Raw genomic sequence first — 22,598 nt, 5'->3', positions numbered from 1 at the left:
CGCCAACATTGGGAGGGGGAGGGAAGTTGCACCTTTATCTCAAGGGCCTTTGTTCGTGCCATAGGGAGTATCTAAAGCAGATATACAATGCATGCTCAAGGGCCGTGGTCAGGCCCTTTTGGAAAGACAAGGTCAGGCCGAATTAGGTTTACACCACATGGTTTCCTCATATACCCCAATATATCCTATTACTTGCCATTTTTACTTGTGAATCCATACATCCACACTTCGATATTAATATAGGTGTTTGCAATAACAGCTATGCATTTTATAGTCGGGTTTTTTTCACTTAACCTGTTTCAGTTATCATAAATAGCTTTCCGTGTTTCTACAGTCTTCATAATTATCATGTTAGCAGCGGCATGATATTCCAACGCGTTACCGTACCATAATTTAGCTAAATAACAGGAACATTCAGGGTTGTTTTCATTTTTCCATAGAAAACAATGCCGCGGCGCAGACTTACACGTGCTCTTGTTAGTTTCGCTTCTGGGACGTACACTGTTGAATCACTAGGCATCCCTGGGTTAGATCAGGGACACAGAGTGACCAGCGTGACCCCGACCCGCGAATCCGCTGGTCCGGCCGGCGCATCCGCCTCGGGGGCGAGTCCCGGTTGGAGCCGAGCGGCCCCGCCCCCCGCCGCGTCACAGACGTCCCGCCCGGCTGCGAGCGGCGTGAGGCGCGCGAGTGCCGGCTGCTGCGCCGGCGGCCGTGGGGCCCGGAAGCGAGGCAGCGGGACGCGCGGGCCATGGCTCCCTGGGCGGGGGCCGAGCTCGCGGCGCTGAGCCCGCTGCGCGCTGTGTGGCTCACGCTGGCCGCCGCCTTCCTGCTGACCCTGCTCCTGCAGCTCGTGCCACACGGCCTGCTCCCGGGCTGCGCGCTCTTCCAGGACCTGATCCGTTATGGGAAAACCAAGCTCGGGGGCCCGCCGCGCCCCGCCGCCTGCCGGGCCTTTGATGTCCCCAAGAGGTAACCGCACCCCCGGGCGCGTGCCCCGGTTGCCAAGGCGCAGAGAGCCGGGGGAAGGCCCGGCGCGGACCGGCCCCGGAGGCCCAGACGGGTCCTGCGTCCGCAGCGTGGCCCTGGGGGCGGAGTGGCGGCCGCCACCGAGGAAGCTGAGCCGCGCACCAGCCCAGGTCGCAGGATCGTGAACTTGTGGCCGCACGGAGTCTTTTAATGGCAGCAATTCCTAATTTAGGCCTGGTCTCCAGGCGGCAAATTAAAGTCTCCCTTGTCCCCCAATTCCCTCTTTGCCCTTCCCCTGCATTCTGGGGGCTCATAATCTAACTTGAGGTCACCGGAATTCAGTAGAAATGAAGGCAGCCCTTCCCTCCCCCCGCCCCCTCCCCTTCGCGCCTCGGTTTCCCCTATTTGTACCCCCAACCCTCACTGTTAGGACGAAGGGTGAGACGCTGGTCACCACACTGGGGCCACCTCCTTCGGCCGCACCGATCCTCCTAATCCGCACCTTGGCAGGTACCTCTGGAAAATGTGGCCTAAAATGGCACGTTTTAGGCAAACTTGATCCGGAAGCTTCGTTTGACTTTCAACAAATTTCGTAACCTACTTCAACGAAAGATTAAATCGTTAGGGCTTAAATAGAATTCTTTGAGAAATTGTAAGGCTTGTTATAGTTGGGTTTTGTTTTTTACTTTGAATTAAGAATATAGCTGGGAAGAGTCAGGCAAACACTTGTAGCAGTGGCTTTTCTATCTTTAAGATGCATCTTTTTTTTTAAAAGGTTTTATTTATTTCCTTTTTCTCCCCAAAGCGCCCCAGTACATAGTTGTATATTCTTTTTTTTTTTTTTTTGAGGAAGCTTAGCTCTGAGCTAACTGCTGCCAATCCTCCTCTTTTTGCTGAGGAAGACCAGCTCTGAGCTAACATCTGTGCCCATCTTCCTCTACTTTATATGTGGAACACCTACCACAGCGTGATGTGCCAAGCGGTGCCATGTTCTTACCCAGGATCTGAACCGGCGAATCCCGGGCTGCCGAAGTGGAACATGTGCACTTAACTGCAGAGCCACCGGGCCAGCCCCTAAGATGCAGCTTAAGTTGGTATTTAGGAAGGAATCTGGAGGAATGTGATAGGGTTTCTGATGTATTAAAACGCCTGGGATATGGCTTAAACCTCCCATGGGCAGTGCACAGGTCTGCAGACAAGACAGCGACTAAGTACAGCCAGCCCCAATGACCTAGTGGTCAAAGTTTTGCTGGCTCCACTTAGGGGGCCATCACCGGGTTCTGGGCAGGGAACCACACACCACTGGTCTGTCAGTAGCCATGCTGTGGTGATGGCTCACACAGAACTAGAAGGACTTACAACTAGAATACCCAACCCTGTACTGGGGTCTTGGGGAGGCCAAAAGAAGAGGAAGATTGGCAACAGATGTTAGCTTAGGCCAATGTTTCCCAGTGGAAAAACAAAAAGATGGGCTAAGTATAACTTGGCTTCTGAGACGTGAGTAATCCCCCACTTTGACTTTTGGAGAAAGATCCATCAGGTGTTAACACTGAGAAGGGAGCATCAGGTCATTCTGAGGAAGGGTAAAGGGAATGAGGCCCTGGGAGGAAGAAGAAGTCTTCAAGACAAGATGATTAAATCTATTTCTTTTTTTTTTTGAGGAAGATTAGCCCTGAGCTAACATCTGCTGCCAATCCTCTTTTTGCTGAGGAAGGCTGGCCCTGAGCTAACATCTGTGCCCATCTCCCTCTATTTTTTTATATGTAGGACACCTGCCACAGCATGGCTTGCCAAGTGGTGTGTAGGTCCACACCAAGGATCCAAACTGGTGAACCCCGGGCCGCCGAGAATCTGCAAACTTAACCGCTAAGCCATTAGGCCAGCCCAAATCTCCTATTTCTTAGAGGCTATTTTTAAGCAAAAATCACCTGTCATCCTATTTTTAATCAGGTTTGATTGCAGTAAGTCCTTTTCTATTTTATAGCAGTGGCATTTCTAGATAGTCATTTTTTTAGTGTTAGAAAGTGAAGAAAAAAATTATTTCTTTTAGTGTGAATTCTAACAATTTATTTTCTGAATTTTGGAAAAGATGCTAGTGTCCGTGGATTAAAGGACACGTTTCAGGTGGTTTCTCTGGCTCTCATACCCCACCTGTTACTACTCAGGTCTGTCATTATGTGACTGCTAAGAAACACTCTTGGTACCTTTCTTTTTCATTACTACCACAGTTGGTACTCTTGGGGTTTCTTGTGATTTCTACTATATTATGAAATAATTTATGCCTTTTTCTTCTTCCAGAATTCTGGAGTAGAACCTCCCATGGTGTTTTGTTTTGCTTTTTTTTCTAAATTAAACCTTTCTTTTACTGCTGGAGAAGGTACAGCAAATCCAGGCCCATAATGAAAGGCAAAAATGTCTAGATGCTATATTTAAATGTTTTTTTGGTACAAAATTCAGTAGTACTCATAAGAGTGAAAATAAGCGTGTACGTTTTACACGTGGAAACAGGCAGCTGTAAGTCATGTTCTGCACCTAAGACAGTACTTAGGTAATTTTGTTTGGGATTATTTTTTCCCAAGGAGGCAAGAATAAAACCTCAACTCAGTTCATGGAATGTTTGATTCCATTACCTCTATCTGGTAGATTTTAAGGCAATGGTTGCTTTTCTTGTTTTCTTTTTGGTTCCTAGAGTTTTAATTTCCCAGAAAGTCTGAATAAATACGAGACCTCGAACGTGAGTCATGACGCTCTTGACTTGCATAGGCTGTATGGAAGTACTTCTCCTGTTTCTAAAATTTGAAAATGATATCAAAACATTGCAGTTGCATTGAGTTCTAGAGGCAAAGAGAGCCGTCTGGACTTTCCCCACTGGGGTTCAGGAGTCCTAACCGGAGGCCCAGGGGATCCATGGATAGAATTCAGGGCAAACCCGGATTGGAAGAAAATTGCATCTTTATTTCACTAACCTCTACCTGAAATCCAGTATTTCCTTAATGATGTATGTAATCAACAAAGCACAGTAGAAGTAGCAGTACTTGCAATTTTGTGACAGATTTTTTTTGTAGTACATTAAAAATATTGACGAGGGTCTGGCCTGGTGGCACAATGGTTAAGTTAGTTCACACATTCTGCTTCTCTGTGGCCTAGGGTTTGCCAGTTTGGATCCCGGGTGTGGACATGGCACCACTTGGCAAAAGCCATGCTATGGTAGGCGTCCCACGTATAAAGTAGAGGAAGATGGGCATGGATGTTCGCTCAGGGCCAGTCTTCCTCAGCAAAAGAGGAGGATTGGCAGTAGTTAGCTAAGGGCTAATCTTCCTCAAAAAAAAAATATTGACAAGACCTCAAAATGTTATTTCCATCCCTACAAGAATATTGTAGTTATTCACCACTAGATCTTGTTATTTGATACATCAGTTAAGAAGCACATCTATTACTATATCACAAATTTGTGCGTTAGAGTTGTTACCTATATTTCAGTATAATTGGTTTCTTTTGTAATCCCTGTATATTTTATGCTTATAGTAACATTTTGAGATGTGGCCTATAGCTTTCACCAGACTGCCAAAGGGGTCCATGGAAGAAAAATGTTAAGAACTGCTGCTCTAGGGCCAGCCCTGGTGGCCTAGTGGTTAAATTTGGCATGCTCCCCTTCAGTGGCCCAGGCCCAGTTTCTGGATGCGGACCTACACCGCTATCTGTCAGTGGCCATGCTGTGGCAGCGGCTCACATACAAAAAGGAGACTGGCAGTGGATGTTAGCTCAGGCAAATCTTCCTCAGCAAAAAAAAAAAAGAAAAGAACTCCTGTTTTAGACTATAAACTTTCCGTGCATTTACATTTGTCTTGTTTGTTACCATATTTCTGGCTCAATGCCTCAGGATTAACAATAAGGTCCTGGATCAATATGTTTTGAAGGAATTTTTAAAAAAGAAGTATTAGGTTTAATTGCTTTGTTGATAAACTTGACTGCTTACTCTGAGAGTAGCTTCAGATGAGATACCCTCTTTTTCATTCATATTTAGCCAGAGAGTACCTACCATGTGCCAGGAGCTGCTCTAGGCTTCTCGGAGCTTATGTTCCATCTGATATTATGTGTGAATATGTAAACAAGACTTGTAAAACATGCGAGATAGTTTCAGATGGTGATAAGTGCCTCAGAGGAAATCCAGCCAGGTTCCTGGATCATGAGCAAGATGGGGGTGGGGGTGGCAACACGAAGGCTAGTCAGGGAGGGGTGGGGCACAGCTCACAGGCCAGGGTGGAGATAAGGCTTTGTTCTGAGTGTGTAGAAAACCGCTGCTGGCTTTAGGATGGGAACGGGGCGGGCGTGGGTTTATGTGGTTTATGTTTTGAAAGGATGACTAGCCTGTGTGCGGAGAAGGCTGGAAAAGAGGCTGTGGTGGTGGTCCAGGCCGGAGGTGGTGGTATGGACTGTGTGAGCATAACAGCACCTGCTTGTCATATAGGCGGTGATGACATTAAAGCACTTAGCACCTGGCAGACCCTGGTCAGAACTCGACAAACGTTTGTTCCCTAACTGGGCCTGGGATCAGTTCTGGCAATCAGCAAATACATATTAAGTCAGATCATGCCTCCTGGCTCAGAACTATCCAGTGGCTTACAACTCACTCACAGGAAGGCCCCGAGACCCTACACAGTCTTGTCCCCACCATCTCCCTGACTTTGTCTCCTGTAATTTGCCTCCTGTATGGTTCTAGTCTGGTCTCCCGGGCCTCTCTGCTAGTCCTCTCTCCCACCTCAGGGCCTTTGCACTGTCTGTTCCTGCTGCCTGGAGAGCTCTTCCCACAATAGTCACATGGTTTATGCCGTCACTTCCTATAATTCTGCTCATATATTACTTTCTCATTGAGACATGCCCTATCCACTCTGTTTAGAAGTATGATTCTACCATCCCTGGCATTCCTTCTCTTCCCAGCTGTAGTTTTCTCAGTAGCAATTATATCCTACTCACATGCTGTGAAATTTACTTTTGCGCGTGAGTAGAAACTCCATGAGGGCAGGAATTGTCTGTCGTGTTCAGTGCTGTATGCCTAGAGCCTAGAGCAGTTGTTGGCTTATAAGAAAAACAAAAAATGTTTGTTGAATCAAAGGAGTGCTTGCTCGGTGCCGAGCCCTGTGTTAGGTAAGGATCACTGTATTCCTGTCCCCAGGGGCTCGGCAAATGGTGCCACAGTGAAGCACAGGGCCCAGGAAGGCAAGAGAGGAAGAATATTTACAACAGAAACAAGTGGAGTTTTTAGATCTCTAGTTTGAAGCTAAAGCTGGGTCTTTTTAAAAAGCGAGAAATTTATAAAGAGTAGAGCATGTTTCCTGTAGAGGGAAATGAGGCAAGCAGGACAAGAGAATGTACAAAAAGTACAAAAAAGAATAGCAGTCTGCCTGTGAATCAAAACACCACAGCCCTTGGGGCTGGCCCAGGGGCGTAGTGGTTAAGTTTGCATGCTCCACTTCGGCAGCCCGGGGTTTGCTGGTTCTGATCCCAGGTGTGGACATGGCACCGCTTATCAAGCCATGCTGTGGTAGGCGTCCCACATATGAAGTGGAGGAGGATGGGCATGGATGTGAGCTCAGGGCCAGGCTTCCTCAGCAAAAAGAGGAGGATTGGCAGCGGATATTAGTTCAGAGCCAATCTTCCTCAAAAAAAGGAAAACACCATGGCCCGAGTAGCACCCACCAAGATGTGGTATCTTGAGCCACCGGGTTGCCTCTAGGTGTGGTATAGATTGGCGTGTGTAACATAGGGCTGGAAAAGCAGGTTCAGGCAACCTGATTGTGTGAGTAGGGGCTCAGCGGTGTGATTTTAACCTCAGAGTCATCAGATCAAGTCTGCCACTTACTGTGTGACCTTGAATAAGATGTTGTTTTTTCTGAACCTTAGTTTTCTCATCTGCCACATGAAGCTAACCACAGAAACTGTGCAGGATTGTGAAGATGAAAGTGAAATCATCTGAACTGGTCTCCCCGCAACTAGACTGTTCTCCACCTAGTTAGCAGAGGGATTTCTTTTTTTTCCACTTAAAGAAGAGTGAAATGAATGAGGAATGCTCTTTTTATGTTTGTTAAAATATGCATGACATAACATTTACCGTTTTAACAGTCTTGGAGTGTACGGCTCAGTGGCTTTAAGTACATTCACATTGTTGTGCAGCCATCACCACTATCCATCTCTAGAACTTCTCCATCAGCCAGGAGGATTTTTAAAACATAAATTATTCCTTCAAGGCAGTCTGCTCAAAGGGCTTCCCATCACACTTAATAAAAGCCAGTGTCCTTACCAGCCCCTGTAGCCGCTGCCCCCCACCTCACCTCACCCCTCTCCATACAGGCGCTGCCCCCCACCTCACCTCACCCCTCTCCATACAGGCACTGCCCCCCACCTCACCTCACCCCTCTCCAGACAGGCGTCCTTCATTGTTCCTCAGGGGCTTTGTGGTCGTCAGTTCCTCTGCCTGGAAAATTCTTCCCCAGAAATTCACAGGGGTTACTCATTCTGGCCAAATGTCAGTTCCAGAGAGGCCGTCCTTGACCACCCATCCAGAATGGCCTGCCCCCTGCCCCCTCTCTGCCCCTCACCCAGTGTTACACGCCACCATGTCTCCAGGTTCCTTTGTTGACTGTCCACTGAAAGGGAAATTCATCAAGGCCGGGACCTGGTCTTTGCTCCTTCCTCCAAGAACATTGTCTGGCAAGTTCTAAGTGCTCAATAAATATTTGTGAAAAAATGGAGTAGGTAAAGTGGCTGGCCCAGAAGTTGGTCTTCAGAAGCCAGCCCCTCCCTTTTCCGTGGGACCCCCAGAGCCAAGTGCTCTGACACTCTGCTCTGCTCCTGTGGCTCAGGCCGTACCTGGGCTCAGGTCTAGGAAGTGTGTCTTAAGGAAGACCCTGGAAGGCAAAACCAAAGGCGAGCAGCCTGTGGGTGGGAAGGAGGGGGTGGAGTTGACGCTGATGCATGAACTTTTGAGAAAACTAATCTCTTGAGCCTGGAGAAGATCCGGGAATAAGACGATGACTCAGAGAGGGCAGACCCAGTGAGAGAATCTGTAACAGTAGTTGGGAGAATTAAGTGAGTTGCTCTGGAATGATCAGATTAGATCAGCGTTTGTCGGACTGGGTTGTGGGCTTGGTCTGGGGGGCTGTGAGTTCTGGTCTCAGCTCATTCTGGGTCATCTGGAAGAGGAGTCCCTGAGTTTATGTTTAGTCTCTTGACTCCAGGTCGTCTTACTTTGTCACAATGAGACGACAGAGGGGTACTTAATATAGGCACATGATGCATCGAAGCCCAGGGAAGGCCAGATGACCGGGCCCCTTGCAGAGGCAGAAAGGTTTCGAATTGGTTTAAACAGAGAAAAAGAGTAGGAAAAGCATAGGTAAACAGACCTCAAAAGAACCTGGGTTAGGCCCTTGTGCCGTATTAGGTGATTTCGTTTCAGCAAACCAACATCATTCACATGAAATTAACGTTGCAAGATGCTAATTGCAATTTTTTTATTGCTTTTGGTTTTATTTGTATTTCATTTGTAACTGTTGATTGCAAAATAGGCACTGTACTTGTAGTATGAGAGCTGTAACCATCAGGAGTGGATACCTAGGTTTATGAGTTATTTGTCATCTTATTATAAAAGTAATTTCGGTCAACACAATTTAGAAAAACCCTGAATCAGAAAACCTCACAGATTTCGTACAGCTCTGAGAGCCTGTGATTGTGCAAATCTTGTGTAACACTTGTGTGGCTATTGCAGCAATATTGCTCTAGATTTAGAAATCTTCTACAGATTTGGCTGGTGTTAGCACCGTCTCAGCTCTCTCTGCCAGGGCCTGGGGCCCCCTGTCTTGGAACTTGTGCCTGATCCCCTTAGCCAGAGGTAAGAGAGATTGCTAATTGACTCTCAATCTAACTTTAACAAGGTCAGGCATGTTTTTAACCTCAGGAGGCCTCTTTTTCCAATGAGTTAACCAGTCCCATCATCTGAAAGGAAATTTTAAAAATCTGAACACCCGCAGGATTTGGGTTGTCTTAAAGAGCAGCACTGTACCAGGGGAATGGGGCGAAGAGGCTAGAGAAACTAAAAATTGCCTTCCTGCATACTGGCTTACAGTGGATCCGCCCTGACTGTGACCTGATTTGTTCCCTGCGCAGGTATTTTTGTCACTTCTATATCATCTCCGTGCTGTGGAACGGCTTCCTGCTTTGGCACCTTACACAATCTCTGTTCCTGGGAGCGCCTTTTCCAAACTGGCTTCATGGCTTGCTCAGAATTCTTGGGGCTGCGCAATTCCAGGGTAAGGACTCCCCCAGCTAATTAGACCCTTGCGTCGTCCTCCTGCCTTTTCTGCCTGCAGGGGGCTGTTCTCCATGTCTCCCAGCCACGCTCAGGCTTCTCCTCCGCGCGGCCTGGGAAGTGGAAGGTGGGGCGAAGAGAGTTCTCTGTGGTTCATAGCCATCCCAGAGGGTGTCCCCAGGCCTTCGCTGAGATCATGGCAGAGCCCAGAGTTAACTCTGCATCCCTGCCTGTCCCGCGAGTGCTGGGCTGCATACAGGAAGGGCTGATCTCCCTCCAATGTTTTTAGTACTGTTGATGCATTCATACAGAAGTCTTTACACTTAAGGGGAAAAAGCTTTTAGGATCCTCAGGTTTGCCCTGAAACATTTATCATTTATATAGTTCCAACCAAAGTCATGTCTCAGAACTCCAGAAATTTGATAGCAAATTAACTTTTTGATCACCAGTTTAAAATGTTTGTTAGGCTCTAAGGCTTGGGTTATGTAATAAAATTGACTGCAATTGTTGACCAGATGATTACAAAGTAGCCTTTAAATCTGCCTCAGATAAAGGATACATAGAACAATTTTTGAAATAAGGAATTAAAGCTGAAAATCCTGAAGTGGCCTCAGTTAATGTCAGGCAGAGACTGAGGGGCAGAATTAGAAACAGATCGTTCTGGTGCTATCTCCATGCTTTGTTCCAGCAGCCAAACCACTGGCTCCCTAGGAACAATCCTTTTCTGTTTAACCAGAGGAACTTGTAAAAGATGACAGTCAGAAGGGAAAACTCTGCAAATCCTAATTGGGAGGGGAGGGTACTTAGCAAATTCTACTACGTGGGTTAAAACTTTCTTCGTCTGTTTGCTGGGGGCCTGGCTGGGGTTCTGGTATGTGGAGGGTTGATTGTGAGTTTTATTTGGTTGTTTGTTTTAACCTATTCCTAAAGAGTTAAACTAGGTTTTACTATATTTAAAATACAAAAACAGGCAAAGCTAATCTAGGCTGATGGAAACCAGGAAACATCTTGCCCGTGGGGGTGGTGGGAGGGGCAGTGCCTGGAAGGGAACACAACGAGGTGCCGGTCCTGTTCTGGTTCTTAATCCAGGTGCTGGTTCTATGGGTGGGATGTGTTGGTTTAGTTTGTAAGACTTCATTAAGCTGTATCCTTACAACATGTGTGTGTCTGTGTGAGAGAGACAGTCATTTAAAAAAACAACTAAGTTTTCTGTCATTTTGAAAACTAGCATCTCTTCTGACTTCTTTTGGGGCAGAGGGGTGAGACACAGGTAGGAAGATAGATCTCAAGGCCACAGTCCCCTAAAAGTATAGTTTCTTTTTTTTTAACATGGGAAAAAGAGTTACATGCATAAGTGTTCCTGCCCCCTTTTCTGCCTCTGTGGGTGCTTGTGTATTTGGTCACCCCTGAGCCGAGGCATCCCCCCAGGTGGGCTTGCTCAGAAGTCATTTTCATCTGGCCATTAGAGCCAGGGACCAGACATCCACAGGCCCTGGGTTCTGAGTCCACAGACCGCTTCACAGTGTTGGCCACGTGGCCTGGAAACCCTCCACATGACGAGGCAGAGTCAAGAGACCTGAGTTTGTCCCGGCTCTCACTAGCTTACCATGTAACCTTGAGCCAAGTTCCTTGACTTCACTTGGCCCCTTTCCTCGTTGCTAAAAAGGAAAGGTGTTAGACTGGATGATTTCTAGGGCTCTTTCCTAGCTCTCATCTTGTTTAATACTCTGTTTAACAGTAGGGAAAAACATAACTTTGGATTAATCCCAGAAGAGAGTTGCTGAACGTGTTGCCTTCTGAATTGCAGAAGGCGAGCTGGCGCTGTCTGCATTCTTGGTATTAGTATTTCTGTGGCTACACAGCTTGCGAAGACTCTTCGAGTGCTTCTATGTCAGTGTCTTCTCCAATGTCATGATTCACGTCGTGCAGTACTGTTTTGGACTTGTCTACTATGTCCTCGTTGGCCTGACTGTGCTGAGCCAAGTGCCAATGGACGGCGGGAATGGTGAGTGGTCCCTGGGGTCTGCTAGCTGAGTCACTGGCTGTATGAGGTACTCTCCAGGTGAAGCGCTCCACCCAGCATTATGAAAGTTTGAAAGGAAGAGACCTGCTCAGTCCACTTGGCATTTGAGGAGTGCGGTCTCTAACAGTGGATTTAAGAAGTCAACATTCCCAGGGGTATACACATTAACCATAACTGCTAAAACCTGAAAGACACCAACATAAGCAGTAATGCCTTCAGTAAAGAGAGCAAAGTGCAAAGTATCCAGGAGGCTTCAGTTAAGAATGAAGAAATGGGATGTGAGGTTCCCTCAGTGAGATTGAAGTCAGTGAACCCGTGTGGAGTTAGTCTGGAGAGAGAGAGAGTTAGTGGTCAAGAGGTGAACAGGAAGCAGGAGACAGTTGAGAACAGGAGAAAAGGTCAGCAAGGAAAGTTGCCTCACCAAAGCCTCAGTCACGCTGGGGTGCGTGTGTGGAAGGGTGAGGGGTGAGGGCAGGGGAAGGAGACGTTAAATCATAGAAAATCAGAGGAGGCAGGGGTGCCCGGGCTTGTGGTGAATAGCTGTGATTTGAAGAAGGAGTAGGGAGCCATTTTCTTGCTGCTTAGTTCTTGTGATTGTTCCCATGATAAGAAAGCTTTTCTTCAAGTGAGGCAGCCTGAGTAAAAAAAAAGTATTGTGGTAAATCAAAATTGTGTCTTAACTTGTCTGAGCTCTCACTGGCCAGGAAGAGGGAAGCAAAGTCATGACCTTGGTTTATGAGGAGGAAATGAAGTGGGTTTGTGGGGGAGGGGATGAATGTCTAACATATATGACTGTCATTTTTGTAAAAACAGGGTATGCTTAATTATAAAAAATTCAGGTCATTTTGGGTGAATGAAATGAGTTTTTAGTGCTGAGGTTAACTTCACCTTGTGGCCTGGGTATCCACAGCCCAGACACTGTAGGGTAGATCATTCTGTGACTTTTCTCTGAGTCAAAGGCTCCATATTTCCTAAAGCTGTCCTCCTGTCCACCCTAGTAAATTGAGTCCGAGGTCTAGATATTTCCGGTCCTCAGTGAACAAGCTTTCTCCTCAGGTTCGATTTCAGTGTCAGAGTGTCCCTTGAAGGTCCTCTCTCTGTGGCTGTAGAACAACTCAAGGCCTGATGACCTGAGGCCTGATTTTAGAGTACAACTCATTGACGATCTTTCTCAATTCATGAATTATTTGTTGGTTCCAGCCTCTCAGCCAGCATTCTCTCCATCTGATTCCTCTGAACTTCATCAAGTCAGCTTTCCTTCCTGATCTTTCTGCTGTGGTCTTCATGTGCAGCCCATGTCATGGTTTGAGTTGTCATTCCTGGTCGACAGTACCGGGTTTTCCACCCAAAGGAACTTTCCAAAGCTCTTTGTTAACCCACCAGCTGTTGGTCTGTTAGTTCCATTGGCATTTATGTGTCTCTTCTGGAGATTCCACTACTGGCTGGACCCCGACTTCTGCCCTCCCTCCTGTGTAATTAGCCAAGGAAAGGCAGCTGAGGCACCCACAAAAAGAACTTTCTAGATAGTCCTTTCTGAAGCTGTCTTCTGTTTCACTTACTTGTCCTTCAAGAGGTCGTCTGTGGTCATTTGGAACAATATGGGAAGAACTGGTTTCAGGAATCCATTGGGAGAGAACACTGAGGCATCTGCCAACTTCAGGGTCTGATAGAAATAACAATGGGCTCAGGTGGGCCTGAGTCTGAACTCAGGCTCATTGAACTTCTCTGAACCTAGAACCTTCATGTATAATTAGGGACGTCTGCTGATTTCAGGGGAGTCCTTGTGAAGGTGAAAAGAAAGAATATCTGTAGACTCCCCAGATCTTCATGTGTCCTTTTCTTCGGAGTCTTCTGGGTCTTGCCCCAGTCACTCTCCATCACATTGTTCTGTTTTCTTCAGAGGACCATCTTTACCTGAAACTATCTTGGTTCTTGGTCTACTTGTTTCCATCTGTCTCCTGCCACTAAGACGTGAGTTCGCGAGGACTGGGAGCTTGCCTGACATATTCACTGGTTTATCCCTCATGCCCACGAGAGTGCCAGGCTCAGCAGACGCTCAACAAGTAACTAATGGATAAATGAATCATTGAACACCATGCAGATCAGACGCTCAGTAAATACTAGCCTTCCACCTGCCTCCTTTCCCGCATTTTAGCTCCGACTTCTTCTTACAGATCTTTTTCCCTGTGAACTCCCAGACACTTGCTTCAACTTTTAATTCAACAGTGACTTGCTCTTAAAGCCCTTGCAATTTAAAACCGTATTTTTCATATTTGGTTTATTCTTGACTTGTAAAAACATAGCTTTTTAGTTAAATGGCTAAACCTAGTCAACATTAAGAGACTACAGTAGATTGTTTATATAGAGCAAAGTTTTTAAAAGAAATTAACACAGGTGGAGAGTGCTGGACTCTGGTTTGTCATCAGCTGAGCCCTGCCACCAGGGACCCACATGGATGAGCGTGTTCCTTGCTTCTCTTACCTGAACCAGCTTTGTAAGGGCTCCCTCTCGGTTCCAGAGCCTCAGGCTCTTCCCTGTTGTGAGTGGACAATTTGTTTCTTCCACTGAGTCCCTGACTAGCCTGCGTGCCTCCTGCCAATCATAAGGAAGTCTTTCATTTGCTTTTCTGATGCCAGGGGCTGTTCTTCAGGTCCTTAGAAGACCTGCATTCTCCCCTTCTGCCTGGTAACTGGAAAAGAAAGAGGAAGATGACACTTGGAGGGTTTCTTCTCCTAAAACTAAATCTCTCTGACTGGGTTCTCTCTAATCAGCAAGGCTCCTGTTTTGTTTTTCATCTTGCAATTGACATTCCTCCTCTTTTTGAGAAGCCCCACCCTCAGCCTTTTCTTCTCATGATTTTCTTCAGTGGCTCGAGCCAGTCGAGTCAGCGTTCTGCATTCGGGGTCTCCCTAGCAATGGCTTAGGGTGGCAGCTTGGGAGAGTTTGCTTTAGGAAGTATTTTCCTGACAGCAGAATATAAGAAAGAAGACATAAAACCAGGCTTAGGAACAGAAATGCAAGGTCGTCCCACCATGCAAGAGTACGTCACAAGAGTGGGAGACAAAGCTGAACTCTGCTGGAAGCATTTGAAGAAGGGGAAAGAGAGTCCATTATGGGAGTCCATGCCAGGAGCCACCGAAGCACCCCGGCTGAGGAGCGTATGTCTTGCCTCCAGAGAGATGGTGTTTTCTCTGTGCTTGGGAAATTATATCGGGATAATTTTTCTAGTCACAAGGAACAGAATAAGTGGATAATTGTGTTCTACTGACTGTATGATTTTTTAATTCCCTGTGCCTCTGAAATTTTGCAGAGTTGGCTAATAAGATAATTCTTATTTCTGTAGTCTATGTGATAGGGAAAAATCTCTTGATGCAAGCTCGGTGGTTCCATATCCTCGGGACGATGATGTTCATCTGGTCGTCTGCCCATCAGTATAAGTGCCACGTCATTCTCGGCAATCTCAGGAAAAATAAAGCAGGTGAGACTTCGCTTAGAGCCACTGCATGTGGATTTTAACCTTCCGATGTTAGTTGTCCTTGTTCCTTCATTCTCTTCCTTCCTGCCCTAATTGGTTGACTAATCTGTCAAACACTCACTTTTGACAAGACACCTCTCTGGGTCTTGAGCTTCCTGTTGGTAAAATGAGAGCATTGTACTCACAGATCTCTCCATCCCCATCTAGCCCTGACACTCTCTGATTCTAATCTGTGCCCATGTTTTGGGGGCCTGCACTGCATTTGTGTGTCTAACGAGCACGTGAGCACTAGTATTACCAGGCTGAGTAGTATCATTCCAGCCAAAGCAAAAACACTGGACTTTCTAGTTAGCTTGTGTTGGCTTATACAGGTGCAGCTTCTACTGGGCTTTTTGAAATATTAAAAATGGAATAGTGCTATGCAACATTTATCCAGTGCTTATTTTGTGCCGGGCCCTGTTCTAAGTACTTTACGTATAGCTTCACAATACTCACTTGAGGTGGATACAGTCTTATCCTCATTTTACAGATAAGGAAACTGAAGCACAGAGAGGTCAAGCAACTTAACTGAAGTTACACAGCTTATAAGCAGTAGGGCCAGGATTTGAACTCGTGCAGTCTGACTCTGGCGTCTGAGCTCTTCATTACCAGCTTGGAGGATTGCTGGAGAAATGGGCTTTCCTATTGTGTTTATTTACAGTTGATAGTGTAAGCTAAAGCTGGTGACTTTATTAAATAGTAGTAGATTGGCAATGGAAGTGTGACAGGATGGTGGCCCACACACAGGTCTGTGACACTCTTTTCTCCATAAGAGTTTTTGTAAGTTATTTGAGGAGTGAAGTGGTGGAAGTTTGTTTCCACAACTTCCCTTGTTCCGGAGTCTCCTTTTCCCGTTTCAGGAGTGGTCATCCACTGTAACCACCGGATCCCCTTTGGAGACTGGTTTGAATACGTGTCTTCTCCCAACTACTTAGCAGAGCTGATGATCTACGTTTCCATGGCCGTCACCTTTGGACTCCACAACTTAACCTGGTGGCTAGTGGTGACTTACGTCTTCTTCAGCCAGGCCCTGTCTGCTTTCCTCAGCCACAAATTCTACAAAAGCAAATTTGTCTCCTACCCGAAGCATAGGAAAGCTTTCCTACCATTTCTGTTTTAAGACCACCTCAGTCATGGAGAATGCAAACCTGGTGACAGGTTCAGTTCCTAAGGACAACGAAGTGTAGAGACCAGAGTACAGTTTCTGCGGAACTGTTTGAAACCCTCTGCTCCTTTTTTATACCCCGGAGTCTTCACTGAACGAGCAAAGCAGTACCCCTCAAGAAAATGAATCTCCAAAGAAGAAATACTTCTGGCAGACCTGGGGATGCCGTGTCTGCTCTCTAAGAGGCTTTATGAAACCAACCCACTGCTAAAACGTAGGTGAGACTGCTCCAAGCTGCTTCGAAAGCACACTAACCTGGAATATACGGATGGCTTCAGACCTGCTCATACATGCCCAAAGGAAGACATCAGGCCATCAGGGGCTTTGTTCTTCTTAGGGACAAATTAATTCACTTGACTACATAATCAGCAAGAGAGTAGGTGCTCCCTAACTGTGGCGTTTCAGTAAAAGCAGAATAGCCTTTGAAAATGCCATCAATATATAATCTCACACCAGTGGGTTCAGGGAAAATGAGTTGTTGGAGTTAGTTGATACTTTCACATTTGACCACCAAGACTTCTAGTTATGTGCCCATCCATGGTCGTTTCCACTCGTCTCCCCCTCAACTCACAGCCAAACGGAAAGTTTGAAACCTCTTTTATTTGATACTTATTTAACATCCCTTTCAAGGGAGTACCTTAAAAGTGAAAACATTTGGAAATAAAATATTTTTATATTTATGCCTAAAAAGCCTTCCTGAGTGGAAATGACTGACCCTCTGGACGGGGTCGTGCTGCAGCCTCATTCGTTGCGGTTATTCAAGTTGGATTAATGCCTGCCTGAGTTTGTTTCAGCTAATAGAATCTGAAGGCATTTAGGAATAAAGTTTACACCTGAAATAGCTTATGTTAAAGACAACAGCCGTGATTAAATCAAAGGGAGATAAGTGCACGGTATGAAAGAAAAACAAAAACTTGAAAAACAATACCATAGCCTGACAAGACAGTAACCACTGCACATTCGTGCGGCGTGAGATTTACTGGCTTATTGACTGAGGTATTAACTTTTTTGCTTTTATGCAGATGTCACATTATGGTCTACTAGGTACTAAAGTTTTGCACTAGTATACAGCACGCAGTGGGGCCAAGAACCTCATCATTAACAAGATACATATCAAACGCACAGTCTACAAATATCCTCCTGACCCCCGTCCCTGGAGTGGTAAACCAAAGCTGTTAAACTCACACTCTTTTTAATCTAACTGTCAACGCGTGCATATCAAAGCGTATTCTAAAGTTCTTACAATAATTCTGATGGAGCATTTTCTCTCCCATCAATCAAATGCCACTTCAGTCACTTGCTCAGTCTGTTCAGACAAATGGCATATTCATTCCCTTTATCATTTAGATTTGCCATCCTCAGGACCAGGACTCAGGTACAAAACTTTCTGCACTGGAAATGTAAAGCATAGTGCAGTTTGTTCCCAATTTCCACACAAATGGCATGAATAATTTTTAACAGCAAATTATTTGGGGGAAAAATGTATTTTGCATTAGCGTGCAATTTTATACCTAGGTTAGAGTAGGAATTTGACTGATGTTGTAGAATTTCATTGCACTTTGAAGTCATGGGCGTCCCCTGTGAAGAGCCCTATCGGGCTGTGAGAAAGCGTCCGCAGGCCCACTCGCCTTGTTCCGGTCCCGCTAGCATCCTCGCTGTCCCCAGCACACTCCTCATCTCTCTTACTTTCCTCTGCTGTTCTTTGCCCAAACATTGCATTTTTAGGTGAAGATCAAAAAGAGGAAGTAGTGATGTTCTCAGAGGGGTTCAGAACACAGTAGCGTGGTCTGTGATGAGCGCTGAACCAATGGAGAATAGTTGAGAAATGTGCTGTGCTTGCAAGATCACGGTCAGCATTGCTCTTTGTGTTCGTGACAGCAGTCCATGTGCCCAAAGGGAGAGCTGCACAGCCAGTGTGCACATTCCTCACGTGGATAATCCAGAAATGACTTGGGGCTAGAGTCTTGCTTTTCCCACTGGTTTGGTTGAATAGTCTTAACCTTTCATTCTCAGTTTCTATGAAGTTAGGGGAGGTGATGCTGAACCACATCCAAACAGCATGCCCTGGGTTAACTGCTGACTGTATGAATGGGCTGAGATTAGCCTTTGTTCTTGTTAAGTTCCTGACTTGTAGCTCACGCTCTATGCTGACGCTTGCCTTCGGTGAGCGTGAATTATTGTGTCTCCACAATGCTGTTTTCTGTATTATGTTTTAATTCAATGAGTGGTTATTGCTAGAATTCCTACAATAAAACAAAAAGAGCCTTTGCAGATATTTTTATATGAAGCTTGATAGACAGTGTAAGGAGACTGTAAACGTCTGCATCACTAAAGGTGCCTGAAAACTCAAGTCCGCTGACAAGGGATGTATCTCAAAAGGAACTGATAGACGAAGAAGGCCGTAAAATAGCAAATGAGCAAGTAGAAATTCTTTACACCCAGCTAAGCAGTGTCTGCCCACTCTTCCACATTGCTCGTTAGAAACAAAAATCATTCAACTGGTTTTTATAAACGTCTTGTATTAGCCTAACCTTCTAAGATTCTTCTGATAAATGAACAAGAAACAGTGGAGGTGGCAGTGATCCGTAAATAATTCACGTGACGCACACAGCGTCGTTTTTCTCAAACACCCATGATCTGGAAAACCGTCTGTTGGGTTTGGGGAAAGCAAAATTTAATTGTCCAAATGAAAGCTATTATAAAGAGCTACTCTCTGCACATAATGAGAAAGTATAATATTGGATCTCTCCCTTCAAAAAGACTGAACACTTGAAGCGCTTAGAGGACAAAAGAGCACAAGGGATTTCTCAGCAGAAAGACCATCTGCAGCCTGGTTCCAGCCGTCTGGGTAAAACCTCATAGCACGTGTGTGGTTCTTATCAGGGCTGCCTGGCCTACACAGCACCTTTCTGTGAATTAGAAAACACATCACTCTAGGAACATCCCCATGATAGCGGAACAAGAACCTTTGGGCACAGAAGGCCACTGGTGCTGGAGCTGCATGTCAATGAGCAGAGTTCAGGCTGGATCTCAGCCCGACTCACCCTTTCAGGCTGGTGTCCTCTGTGCAGTGGACAAATTGCACAACCTTCCATAGAGACTCTGCTCATCATGCTGCCCTGCCCGTCTGCAGATTCTGTTCACTCTTGAAAAAAGCAAAACTTGATTTCATCGAATCATCTCATTGAGAAAGACCGTGAAAATGAAACTAGGAGAGGGAATATTTTGCTTCCTTGCTGCATACGAACTCCTGTCTTCCCAGCTCATTGTTGTAGTACTGAAATTTAAACAATCTTTCCACCCTATTGGGACCTCCAATCTATTGATCTCATGGCATTTTTATTGTCCTTTTCCTCTCAGTAGTCTTCTCTTATCTGCTTACCGTGCTTAAATTCCAAGTAAATCACTATAATCATTCCTTTGCATATATCCTCAACTCTCCTGCCTCCCTATGTCGCTTTTTCCTACTGATTTAGCAAAGTCACAACCCTGGTTAAATTCAACTTTCCCTCCTTTGTGTGTGCACCTGTGCAACCAAACTGGCTGGAGAAATACAATCCACTGACAGCCCACTTCACATTCATGACCACCAACCTCAAGTGATCTTTAATGCTGCAGTCATGCTAATGTTCCCTCGTCCATTCACTCCCACACTCTGCTGGCTGTTACAGCTTCTCTGTCCTCAGGAAAACGAAGCTATTGGAAGAGAACTTCCACAGGTGACCACCACCGCCATCCCCCTAAGCACCTGTGCCCGCATACACTCCCTTTCCTAGTTAGAATTGTTGAAGGATACTGTTTTTTAAAATAATGTAAAATCATGATTCTCGCACAAATATAAAATGAACTTGTGCCAAAGATTTTATTTAGCTCATTAAGTAATGAAGGAACCAGTAAGACGTTAGAACCAGTTCAGAGAAGCATCCTAAAAGCAGACACATATATGGATAATGAGGAATGCCAAAATGAATTTGCCTAATAGATGCAAAACTGGCTTCTGTAGCTGGGGAGGGAAATCAATTGTGCCTTCATTGGACAAAATTCATTTGTATGTTTATGCAAAAGAATTATTTGCATTCCTATCAATTGTCTAGGACTTAAGAGTTGTAAAATAGCTCAAAGACAATGAAAGGTGCAGATAGCCCGAAGAGTGGGCTAGACAGGGCACAGCCACAGTTTTTGCTCATTTCAAAGTCATTTACAGTTTTTTCCTGAAACCATAAATAAGCTCTCTGGATTTCCACCCAAATCCAGCCCCTCTACTTGAACACTAGAGTCTACCTAAGGACATTGCTTGGCCATTCCCCCTCCTACTAGATCATCAAATTTGTGTCGTTTGCTCAACACTCCCATCGGCAGATAAATACCTTTTTAAAACCTTCTAACCCCATTTCCCTCACCAGATACAGTCTGATTTCTCTGGTTCCTTTGCAGCAAAACTAGAAAGCTTTATTTGATTCCTTCTAGCTTCAGTTCTTTTTGTTTCACTGCTAAATGCACTCCGGCCACTCTTTCGACCTCACGGCTCCAGTGACACTGCTCTTGAAAAGGTCTCCGCCGACCATCCCAAACCCAGTGCTCGCTCCTCGGTGTCACACCAACACAGCGGCAGCAGGTGGTTCCTTCACCTGGAGATGCTTTCCTTCAGTGACTCCAAGACCCCACACCTTTGGATTTTCCTCCTTCCTCCCCGGCTGCTCCTTCCCAGTTTCCTCTACTGATTCCTTCTCTTTTTCCTGACTTATGCCGGAGTGCGCCAATTCTCAGTTCTTGGTCCCTTTCTCTATCCATACTTGGTGCTATCATCCAGCCTCATGACCAAATACTATTTGTATGCCGACGACAACTACATTTATCTATCCAGCCTAAACATCACTCCTGAACTCTAGACTCATATCCAATTGCCTACATAACATTTCCGCTTGATGTGTAATAGATATCTCAAGTTTGACATGATTAAAAGTGATTTCTGATTTTCCTCATCCCCCAAACCTGACCCACCTACAGTCTTCCCATTTTTTTACTTACTCAAACCAAAAATGATGGAGTCTTCCTTGGCTCTTCTCTTTCTCTCACACCCCACAAACCGATCAGTGGTTCTACCTTCAAAATACATCCAGAATTCATCCTTGTTGCCATAACTCTACTACCGTCTTGATCTGAGCCACCATCATTTCTTGGCTAACTTACCTCAATAGACTCCTAATTGGTCTCCTTGCTTTCTGCCTTATTCCCTACAGTCGATTCTCAACACAAGCCAGAATGATCCTTTGAAAACCTGGATCGTGTCACTACTCTCTTAAAACGCTGCAACGGCTCCCAATTTCTCTCAGATTAAGGCCAAAGTTCTCACAATAACGTACTAGCCTCCCATATGAGGCTGGCCTCCAGTCAGCTCATCTCCTTCTTACCCTCATTCAGTCTTCCTACACACTGGCCTCCTTGCTGTTCCTTATACATTATCAGTCATGATCCTATTTTAGGGCCTTTGCACTGGCTGTTCCCTCTGCCTGAAATGCTCTTCTCCCAGGTAGCCACATGGTTAACTCCCTCACCTCCTTCAAGTCACTGTATTAGTTTCTATTGCTGTGTAACAAAGCACTGCAAATCTTAGCAGCTTAAGACAGCAAACATCTACTGTCTCATAGTTTCTGTGGGTCAGAATTTCAGGTACAGCTTAACTTGGTGTCTCTGCCTCAAGGATTCACTGCCATCAAGGTGTCACCAGGGCTCAGATCTCATCAGTGAGACCCACTGAGGGAGGACCCACCTCCAAGCTCACTCAGATGATTGTTAGCACGATTTAGTACCTCATGGGCTATTGAACTAAGAGCCAGGAGCCCCCCACTTAGTTCCCAGCCATGTGGGTGTCTCCATAGAACAGCTCATAGCATGGTACCCAGGTTCCATCACAGGAAGCAAGCAAGACGGAAGACACGTCTCTTTGTAACCTAATCTTGGAAGTGACATCCCACCACTTTTTCCATATTCTACTTGTTAGAAGGGAGTCGCCAGGTCTAGCCCATACTTAAAGGAAGGACCTTACACAAGACAGGTGTGGATCATTGGGGCCCAACTAAGAGCCTGCCTATCATGGTCACCTTCTCAATAAGGTGATCTCCTTTCTTTAAAGTTGCAACCTAACCCCCCTCTCTCATTTCCATCTCCCTTTGCTCTTGTGAACAGGAATAAATACTTATTGTTTTGAGCCACCTAGTTTTGAGCTGGTTTGTTCTGTAGCAATAGCTAACTGATGCACTATCTTCTAAAAAAACTCTACAATGTGCCTTTTCACTTTATGCTTATTACTTTTTGTCTGTCTCCCCTCACTGGAATGTAAGCCACATGAGGGCAGGATTTTTTTTATTGTTTTGTTCACAGATGTATCCCCAGCACTAGAAGAGTGTCTGGTACATAATAGATACTCAATAAATATTTATTAAATAAATGCTTTTATTGTCACTGTTACCTGCATAAATCACTGGTCTCCTGCCTTACTTCACTTTGTTGCAGAATTGCATATCTACCTTACAAAGATTCAGCATAGTTTATATCGACATGTATGAAAAATAATGATCCAATTGCGCATTTATACCACCAACAAACCAGTAACATTAAGGTAAGG

At 45.5% G+C, this 22,598-nt stretch overlaps 1 protein-coding gene across 1 annotated transcript; it reads left to right on the top strand.

The window, feature by feature from the left end:
* Nucleotides 1-679: 679 nt before the first annotated feature.
* On the top strand, nt 680-22,421 carry SRD5A3 (steroid 5 alpha-reductase 3). The gene is made up of 5 exons (XM_046656533.1): nt 680-972; nt 9,130-9,272; nt 11,079-11,276; nt 14,638-14,772; nt 15,669-22,421. The coding sequence occupies exons 1-5, from the start codon at nt 752-754 to the stop codon at nt 15,926-15,928; spliced, it is 957 nt and encodes a 318-aa protein (XP_046512489.1). The 5' UTR covers nt 680-751; the 3' UTR covers nt 15,929-22,421.
* Nucleotides 22,422-22,598: the final 177 nt, after the last annotated feature.

The sequence above is a fragment of the Equus quagga genome, chromosome 3, assembly GCF_021613505.1.
Source record: "Equus quagga isolate Etosha38 chromosome 3, UCLA_HA_Equagga_1.0, whole genome shotgun sequence".
NCBI classification, from domain to species: domain Eukaryota; kingdom Metazoa; phylum Chordata; class Mammalia; order Perissodactyla; family Equidae; genus Equus; species Equus quagga.
This window is presented reverse-complemented; position numbering and strand designations above follow the sequence as displayed.